General features: G+C 37.9%; 1 protein-coding gene and 1 long non-coding RNA gene across 6 annotated transcripts; one reads left to right on the top strand and one right to left on the bottom strand.

The window, feature by feature from the left end:
* Positions 1–1386: 1386 nt before the first annotated feature.
* LOC112188189 (probable glycosyltransferase At3g07620) lies at positions 1387–4178 on the bottom strand. 2 transcript variants are annotated; one of them, XM_024327258.2, is made up of 4 exons: positions 3467–4178; positions 3113–3296; positions 2675–3023; positions 1387–2500 (listed from the first exon to the last, which is right to left on the bottom strand). In XM_024327258.2, exons 1-4 carry the CDS (start codon positions 3606–3608, stop codon positions 1838–1840), a joined length of 1338 nt encoding a protein of 445 aa, XP_024183026.1. In that variant the 5' UTR covers positions 3609–4178; the 3' UTR covers positions 1387–1837. The 2 variants fall into 2 exon arrangements, with proteins under 2 accessions (XP_024183026.1, XP_024183025.1); XM_024327257.2 differs by having other exon boundaries at positions 3113–3306; positions 3417–4174.
* A 1054-nt stretch (positions 4179–5232) lies between these two features.
* Positions 5233–7051, top strand: LOC112189830. 4 transcript variants are annotated; one of them, XR_005807700.1, is made up of 5 exons: positions 5233–5305; positions 5397–5488; positions 5627–5776; positions 6040–6095; positions 6658–7051. It is a non-coding gene; the product is annotated as an uncharacterized LOC112189830 (long non-coding RNA). The 4 variants fall into 4 exon arrangements; XR_002932102.2 differs by lacking the exon at positions 6658–7051 and having other exon boundaries at positions 5640–6061; XR_002932103.2 differs by lacking the exon at positions 6658–7051 and having other exon boundaries at positions 5627–6061.
* Positions 7052–10075: the final 3024 nt, after the last annotated feature.

The raw sequence follows: 10075 nt of genomic DNA, 5'->3' as shown, positions 1-10075 counted from the left end.
CTGAGACACATTTGCCATTTGCTACAGACACTTTAGAAGGGATAGACATTTTTTCAAACTCATGCAAATTTGTGATTTTATTTGTCATGTGATCCGTAGCCCCTGAGTCTATAATCCAATAATCATCCATAGCACAAACATTGAGAGCAGTAGAAAAGGATTTTAGAGTACCTGAAGCTTCTTCATGTGGAACATAATTAGTTTCTGCAAGGAAGCCAGCAAACCTTCTAAGGATTGCAGTGTGACCTTCAATCCCAGACATGGCTGTTTCTTCACCTCCTTATGCATCTGCTTCTTGCTGAGATAAGCAGCAAATTCATTGATTAAAGTAGTGGGATTGGAGGTGAAGTTGAGCCTATCCTCAGAAGAAGAAGAAGAAGAAGTTGTTGCCAGGTTTGCTTTTGGTGGATTCCAGCTCTTTTGAGAGCTTTTGCCTTCCTTTAGAAACTTTGGCTTCTTCTCAGGATAGAGAACCCAACATCTTTCCCTGACATGTCCAACCCCCTCACAGTAGCTGCATTTCAAGTCAGGCCTCTTGCCTTTGTACACTTTAGCTTCAGCTTGCCTGTGATTAGAAGCATAAGCTCTGGTTTCAGATGCACTTGTCTTGGTCTCCATATTCATCACCCTTTTTTGAATTTCTTCTCTTTGAATGGTGGCACACACATTGTTGAAAGATGGTAGCTCAGTATTCATAAGAATATGACTTCTCAAATCTTCATATTTTGAGCTTAAACTTGCAAGAAGCTGAAAGATCTTATCCTCCTCAGCTCTTTTTAACAAAACACTAGCCTCAATAGTATGAGGTCTATAAACATCTAGCTCATTCCACATACTTGTAAGACTACCAAGATGCTTAACAAAGTGCTTACCTTCTTGTTGAAGATCGGCAATATCTCGTTTGAGTTGAAATACTCGGGCAACATTATTCTGATTTCCATACATCTCCTTGACAGTATTCCAGAGATGCATAGATGACTCAGAAAAACTAAAAATTTCTGCTATTCTGCTCTCCATGGAGTTGATTAGCCAAGACATGACGAGTTGATCCTTGCACAACTAAGAATCAAGTATAGGAGAGTCAGCTTTAGGCTTCTGTATAACTCCATTGACATAGCCAAGCTTGGACCTTCCTCCAAGAGCAAGAGTAACAACTCTAGCCCAAGAAAGATAGTTGAATTCATTCAACAAAACGGAGCTAAGACGTTGGTTTGGATTAGACTCCACATCGGAAGAATTTGTAAGAGGATCATCATCTTTAGAACCAGATTTCCCAGCCATCTTAAGTAGGTGAACTCAGGAACTAAACAAAAAAGAAAAACATAGACTCAGGCCTTGAATGCCTGCTCTGATACCATGAAGAAAACAAGCAAGAGAATTGTGGAAAGTTTTCTTGTATTACTTTATTAATAAATTGATTACAAGGATGCAAATATATACAAGGAGGAAAACAAGCAACAATGCTTTTAACTTCAACTCAACCCATAACTATGCTTAACAACTCTACTTTACCAACTAAAAGTAAGGTATGAACAGTGGAAGTTAATGTACAAACCAGTAAACCAGAAAACTAAGTCAGAAACAGTAAACTAAGCCATGCTGCAGCCATACTGCTACTGCCCCATGCTGCAACTGCCAATACATTTTGTGTTATACAGCACAAGTAGTTCTTATAGCGTCTTTTCTTAGAATTTTTATTTTTCACTAGTTTTTAAATAACAATTTCATATATAATTATGTGCAACCTTCCCGCTCCCGATTGGCGTGGAGTGGTGTTTATGATCAATTGTAGAACTATTTTGTTTGTCTTTTTGTTATTGTTTCATATTGAATGCCTTCAACTATAAATACGTACATTGAGTCTCCTAAGCCATATTGAATGAATTATCATATGAAAAACATCAAATCTGTTGGGGGGATTGTTCACCACAAAATGCCTTTGCACTTGTTTCACTCTTTCCTGCATTCTTCTATACTTCTCTTCAGGAATCCCCATTAAGATTTCCTTAAGTTGTGGTATTTCACTCACAGATACTTGAATAGAAAAGGACTCCCAATCTAGAACATCACTGAAAGGCAGAACATAATGCTGTGAAATCAAAACTGGAACACACTCTGCATAAATTGCCTCTACGATCCTTGGACTAGCGACTTCATGACCGCTTGGGCAAATGCAATACTTGCTTTTCTTCAACATGTCATGGTACGAAAATTTCTTGGGGAGTGTTTCATAAACCAGTAGATCTTTATCTTTTTCTTTCCAGTGTTGGAAAAGCAATGGTCTGATTCGTCCATGCATTTGTCCTGCAAAGAAGGCTAGGATAGAACGTTTGGAGGGGGGGAAGCCTCCAATTAAACCTGTAATTTCACCTGTTTTAAGATTGATTTCGGGGAATGATGCATCTTTCTTAGGGTTGAAGTGCTCGGAGGTGTTCGCATTGCATAGTACACGAATGGCAACAAAGTATAGCTGTCGAACATACCATGTCGCCCTTGGCCCCTATACAAAAGCCAAATAGCACATTAACAAATATTACTTCTTTGTCACTGTATTCTAAATTATCTGAACTATTCATTAGATGGATTGTTATTTGAATGTGCGGTCTAAAATAGCAGTGTGACAACAAATATGTCAGATAAGATAAGGTGTCGAGTACTTGGGATATCTACTTACCCAATCATGGCAAGAAAGCACTACATGATCAGCCCCAAGGCTTCTATTCCAAAATGGGTACTTGTTGGATATGACTCGAACATAATCAACCACGGTGCGTTGTAAAACAGCTTTGTCTCGAATAATTGGATCAAAGAGGTACTCAATGATCATCACCACACTAAAAGGAAGGAAATAGACATGAGCTTTTTCTGGATCCAAAGTTCGGAATTTGGTATCAGTTCCCATGAAGCTGAGAAAGAGTCCTTCCATAGAGTATATGTTCTTGCAAGGACCATTGTGGAATATTGGAGGCTCTCCCTCTTCATAGACAAAAATCTTAAAAAGTCTTTCCATTAAGAGGTAGCTCCTATATACAAGTAAAACACATAAAAATCACGTGTGTAGGTAGTGAAATATTCAAGATTCTTATACTGATCAGAGTAAAGTGGCACATACCGGTGAAAGGCATAGGCGTTCCTGTAAATATCGCCGTGTGGAACATAATCGGCATCTTCAAGTGTACTTGTTTGGTTTAGCTTTGTTGCTTCCCTTATCAACTCTCTAGCAGTAGCAAGACCGGCCTCAAGCCTCTCCAGGTTTACATCTCTTTTATCATTATCTCGTTTAGAAACAGACTTGCCTGTGAAACTCTTTTTGAGATTAAACATAAAAGGTAATCAATGAACAAAAATGATCAATGATGAGAGAACAAATTAGCAAATTAACTAGGAATGAATGTGTAAGAAGATCGAATTCATACCCCGTTTCCAGAAATATTGTTGAATCTGAACTGAGAATCAGAACTCATACCTATGGTACTAGTTAAACCCAACCAAGTAGATATTCCTCCATGGGCCTTTGGCATAACAACCACTGAGACTATAGCAAAGAAAGCCATTGCAAACAGTACAAAGACATTTTGGTATGATCTTCTATGAGCCTGCTTTGGCATCTCTTTCTTGTTGGAATCTATCTCTCTCACACCTACAATCACTCTCTAAACATATATTTAAGTAAAGAAGAAAGATGTAGATGAGAATTTTAGAAAGAAAATGAGATGAACAGAGTGCAGACCATGTAGCTCGTCTATTTTCTATTTTGATCTGAAAAGATTATACAGATGCTTAGGCTTAAATCCCAAGACTTGGAGATGCTGCTGGAACACAGTACTAAACCACACAAGGCTAGATTTTTCTCAGCCACAAAACACATAAACTTTGGTCAAAGAACTAGTACATACAAAACTCTGACGATTTAATTAACCTGCTAGGAAGTACATTACAAGTATACATTATTTCCAAAAATAGTACAAGAATACATTAATTCTAACATTTCTCTCTTTCAGAGTTTATTTTTTTCCAGAAAACTGTGCGACTCTCATGATCTAGAATCTTCTAATAACGTGGTAGGACACATGGAATTTATGGAAGGTATCGGTAAGATCTATCCCTGTTCCAGTTTTATGTGTAAATTATTAGATAGAACATAATCTAATGTTATCTGGGATCAGTGTAACTATTTAATAAGCTTTTGGTATTCGCTACTGGTCTTGATTGTTCAAGCTAGCTAAACCACACAAGTTAGATTTGGAGATTCTCAAGTCCACTGACATTTGCGTCAACAACGGACAAATATATTTGATTTATATTTCATGAAAACTAGACAGAACAGACCAACGTGGCAACGTCTAAGCAAGGTCATCTCTCTCAAAATTTACATTAATTTTAGGCAAACCGCTGTGAGATAGCGGTGTAAAATTGGCCCAAAAATCCTACATTTCAATAGACTCTACAAAAGAGCCCAAGGAACACACGCTTCTAATCTTTTTTTTCCTTGTTGAACTATACACTACTAACAAAATAACAACACATACATATTTTTGAAAGGGGTTTGGAACCCAGCCTAGCTGGGAGGCTCAGCCCCACGCCCGGTTCCATTTATTGAAATAATACTTTGCAACGGGGGGGACATAACACCTGAACCCCGTGCAACATTAGAAATATTACAAACATCCTCATAGAGAACATCCCGAATAATAACAGGAGTTTCATCTAACCACACATCAGATAACTGTGTGACATGAGCATAATTAGGCCCATAATAATTTACATAGTAACAATATCAACATAAATCTGTGTGAGTAAACAACAGTAACAGATGTCTGTGTAAAAACTAAAGCATTTTCACATGGTTATCTGTGTGAATATGTATTTCACACGGATTTCTGTACATATTATAAATTAATTAATTTAGAAATAGTTAATTTTTATGTTATGTGAATTATAAGGAGACGGATTTCCGTTACAATAAATTTTTGGTACGGAATTCTATGTGAAATGAGCAACACATGAATACCTGTGTGAAATGTAGACACGGATTTCATTGTGAAAAAAAAATTAGCTACTGAATTCCGTGTGAAAAAAATAGAATAGAGACAGAATTCCGTGTAAACAATCGAAGTTAATTACCGAGATAAATACACACGGATTTCAATGGTATGTATTCCACACGGATTTCTATGGTAATTTTTTCGCGCTCACTTTTTTGCAACAAATTCAATTTCTCTCCCCTAATAGTTTCAAACCAAGAAAAACAGTAAGCCTCAAGTTCTCTGGTTATTCTGGGAAATATAAATTCTACAAAGAATGGGTAATTCCTTTCTCTTATTGTTGGTCACGAATAGAGCATTGAGCTATACACATGCGCTTCCTTTCATATCTGGGTGTTGTTGGTTGTGCAGATCTTCGAATTTAGGTTTTGGTTCGACTTCCAGAGGAAATAGCAGTTCAAGAAGCGGCTTAAATTCATCGTCGCGAAGCTTTCTTCTACAGAGTACGTCTTTACTCAGTGACCACACCTGTAATATTCTTATTTAGTTTTTGATTTGGAAATATAGATTTTCTTGTCATGCTTGGTTTGAATTCAGTACGCAAATCATCTTTGTACATAATTGGTGGGTTAGTTTACTAGGGTGAAATTGTAGGTTATCAATTGGTATGAGGTGAAGCTTGAGTTTATGGCAAGATACATGTATCAAAAATATATGAGGGAGAAAATTCTGAGGTACAGAGGAGGCAAAGTCCATCATGATTCATCTAACAAGTCCCTAAATTGGCAAAGGTAAGAACAAAAATTGTGCAATTCATGACCGCCAAGAATAGAAGTTCACTTCACTCATCTGCTACTGATTTGATAATATATATCTTAAAATATCTTAAAGGCACAATTGCAATTTTGGTCCTTATATAATTGTTCTTATTTTGATATCTCAATTATGCCTTTGTGTGGTATGTACTCCTTTTGAGATTGATGTTCACTATGGTGTTGTTGCTTTGGACTATTTTATTGAAAGGATTAGAATTTGTTTTTGGTTATTTGTGCAGGGGGAACAGGAGGCTTACTGAAGAAACAAGTGAAATCTGAATTATGTCTTTGTGTGGTGTGTACTTATTTAAATTTGTTGTTCTTATATTTATTGTAAATCAAACACAAAACTGGTGCTGTTATTTTCCTTTTGTTATACTCTAGATCAATTTGAATCAGTCATTATCGTTAATCTTCTTTTTGGGATATCTATATTACTTGATTACTAGAAATGGAAGAGACAAACAAGGAGTTCCATGGGAGAGGCTTAACTTGACTAGATATCAACTTGATTGTTGTCCTGATATTTGCCTATTAGGAAAAAAAATGGCTAGTATTCTCTGTTGGTTTTCTTTCTTTGTTGGCAACTTAACAAAGTTGTAGCTTTCTGAGTTTTCTGTAGAACTTATTTGTTCTCATGATTTACACAGTGTTTAACTTTGATTAGCTATAGCATGAACTGCTTGTCATTGCTAAAAGTATCTTTCCTGCATGCTACTCTTGGATAGTTGGAACCATTACTTTTGCGGTAACATACAAAAAAGCTTTTCTTCATTATGTTGTTTTTATAATCTTTTGGTAATTCTTTGTTGCTAATTTCTATTATTTCTTTCATTTTCCTGTGCATTTTTGTGCAGTTAGTCCTCAAAGCATTTGGATGGAAATTATTCTGGTGTTGATTTAATTGTTCTAGCTGCTAACTTTGCCGGCTGCAGTACTTTTACTAACAGAGTACTGTGAGAGTGTCTCAAGTGAGACTGAGAATGTTGGTCTTCCTATGATCTTGTTACATGGCTTTGGAGCCTCAGTTTTCTCTTGGAATTGAGTTATGAAGCTGTTCGCTAAGGTCATTGGTTCCAAAGTTCTGGCATTTTATAGATCGAGGTTTGGGTTGACACTTATATTCAAACTCTGTCAGACATTTATCTTCTGGAAATGAGGAATCGAAATCTGTGAATCCGTACTCCATGGCATTTTCAATGCTTGTTACCTTGTTTTTCATTGATTTTCTAGCAGCTAAGAAGGCCATTGTAGAGGGGTATGTACTTCTCCTGTTCTGTTTGAGTTTTCTTTCATGTATTGTTCTTGTGGTGATTCATTTTCTCTAGCCGATGGGTAGTTCCTGTTCTTTGTTTCAAGGATGTTAACTCTTTTAGGAGACTTTCTATGAGTATTATTCTTTAACTGAAAGCGAATATCTCTCTAATATCCCAGGCATTCAGCTGTTTCTCTTGTAGCAGCTAAGTCATATTTTGAAGCACCAGAACGTGTAGCTGCTCTAATCCTTATTTTTATCACAAGAAAATTTTGAGAAATAGGTGAGGAAAGAAAGAAAAAAGAAACTGATCTTAGTTTTTTTTAGCCATGTTTTTGGAGAATCTGAGATGGTAGTTCAAGTGATGGTCTTCTTGTTTGTTTGCAGCCAAGACTTATCATGTCAACCGGATACAAGTGATGGCGATTAGAGTTGGGTTTTCAATTTGCAAAATTAATTCTTATGCACAAGCTGTTATTTATGTTCAAACTTATATGTTTAGATTGTCAGTATCTTCAGTAGGTTTACTTTGCAATTTCAGAGCAAATATGTTGGATAGATTGGCTCTATCTTGTTGAAATGTTCAGGGAAAAAAAAATTGGTTACTGATGTATTTGATAATTTATTTGCAGAATTTTTTTTTTAAAGCTATAACTCTTTCACACTGAAATCCGCGTGAGATAGAATTTATGTATTTGACACAGATATCTGTGTGAACAACTTACGTATTTGACACAGATATCTGTGTGAAAAATGAAGTTGTTCATTCATTCCATTACAATATTTTATATTGGGAAAATTTTGGTAAGTGAACCTGAACTATGGACCACTACGAATTTCAGTACATAAAATTCTAAAACATAAACTTTGGTACATCAAATTAAAAGCCCGACTCAATATACATACACGACGTCATTGACGGCGTTAGTTTGTCATATTTTGAGGGGTAAAACGGTCTCTATGTCTCTCTCTTCCCCTACCTCACTTTACTTTGTCATTTTGCCTCTTAAACCCAAGCCCCTCTGCTCATAACCGCCGCCGCCGTCGCCGACGCCTCTGCCCCAACCTCACCACCAGTCTCGACCACACCGACTTTGGCCTCTTCTTCCTGACCTAGTCTCGCCCCTTTCTCGTCCTCCCTCTGTCTCCTCTATCCTTCTCTCTCTCTCTCCTCTCTTCAGAACTCCATCGGCAGGCCCTCCCCTCTCTATTCGGATCGATTCCCACCAAAACAAACATGGTTCTCTTTCCCGAGACAAATCGAGACAACACAATGGGACTCTCACCAATAACTTATCCATCACCAACAATCAATTTCATTCAATATCCCATTCAACACTACTCGAACAATTTCTCAAGCTAGACACAAAACAAGAAACAATTCCTTCTAGAACTTTGAATTTACCTTCAACAAGTCAGATTTGCAGTCTAGGTTTGGACTCCCTCGAAGCAGTTTTCTGAAAACTAGAAGGAGAACTCGGTGATGAACTGGTATCTAAGCCTCACTGTGCACAACCTAGAAATCTTCAAAGTTTAACTTCCACTCAAGGTCAGGCATCGTCCAGGGAATCAGTCGAACCAGAAACTAAGCCCAGACGCGTCGGAGAAGTCGCCAACTTAGAAACAGCAGCGAACCCGAGCTAACCCAGAAACCAAGTCGACAAAACTCCATCAATTTTGAAAACCAATTAGCCTAACACGTAGAGAATGGCATGAAGATGAGTTTCCATACCAAATGCAGCTTAATCGGCCGTCGGAAATTGCAGAGGTTGCCGATGAAGCTTCGGGCTCCTCATCGTCGGGTTTCCTTTTCCGTTCAATGCATGGACGATCCAAGGATAGTAGGCTATTGGCGACGGCGAGACGAAGAAGATGGTGGTCGTCCATTGTCTATTGGTAGTCGGATGGTGGCGCGCCGGCCGGGTTGGGTCTCGGAGGCGTCTCGAGTCACAGGCCATGGAGGGTGAGAAAAGAAGGAGGGCTTGAATTGAAGCCGGGCTGGACTCAGTGAGAGCCTGGGCACAGTGAAGATCGGCCCTCGAGTCGGCTGAAGCGGTTGTGGATGTTGAGGTGAGGGGCTATAATCGGAGGTGGTGAAAGGCGGTGTAGAAGCCATTTCGAGAGAGAGAGAGAGAGAGAGAGAGAGAGAGAGAGAGAGAGAGAGAGAGAGAGAGAGAGAGAGAGAGAGAGAGTCAGAGAGGAAACCATTGACAAATGAAAAATCTATTCTGCCCTTCATTATATGTGTAATGGCACGACGTTTGACGGAGTCATTGACGTCGTGTACGTATATTTGGTCGGGCTTCATATTTGATGTACCAAAGTTTATGTTTTGGAAATTTATGTACTGAAATTCGTAGTGGGCCTTACTTCGGGTACTATTCATGATTTTTTCCCTTTTATATTTATAGAAAGATAGTGGGGCCCACGTCTAATATTCACACGGACAAGATAATCCGTGTGAGATCAGTATTACCTCCCCTCCAAACCACACAGTAACTCAATCTATGCGTGTACTGTGGGTAAAAGCCATCACGCACTGAAACCTGTGTGAGAAAGTATTATTACACACAGATAAAAATCTGTGGGCAATGGCTGTTTTGCTAGTAGTGATATAAACTCAGACTAAGGCACCAACCCTTACCTGCCCAACTGCATTAACATTTGATCGTTATGTGACATGACACAAATTTGTTAACCTTTACTGGTTAAACATGATCAAAATTTATTGATGAAATATGTAGCTACTATCTTCATTCAGAGAAGTCTTGTGATCAAAAGCTTTTACTTTTAATTTCCGTCTCATATATTTCATAGATTATCTATTCGAAAGCCTAATTCAATCAAAAATTGATTAAAGTAATCGAGTTTTTGTAAAAATAATTAATAATCTCTAATAAGAAAGGTTAAAAAAATGAATCGTTTTGATCGTTCAGGGTTTAGGGTCTTGTGGCCTGGGACTCTTGGTTTAGGTTTCTGTTACGTATTCTGCAATCTGCACGTTCCTAGAATAGTCATGG

The sequence above is a fragment of the Rosa chinensis genome, chromosome 2, assembly GCF_002994745.2.
Source record: "Rosa chinensis cultivar Old Blush chromosome 2, RchiOBHm-V2, whole genome shotgun sequence".
NCBI lineage: Eukaryota > Viridiplantae > Streptophyta > Magnoliopsida > Rosales > Rosaceae > Rosa > Rosa chinensis.
This window is presented reverse-complemented; position numbering and strand designations above follow the sequence as displayed.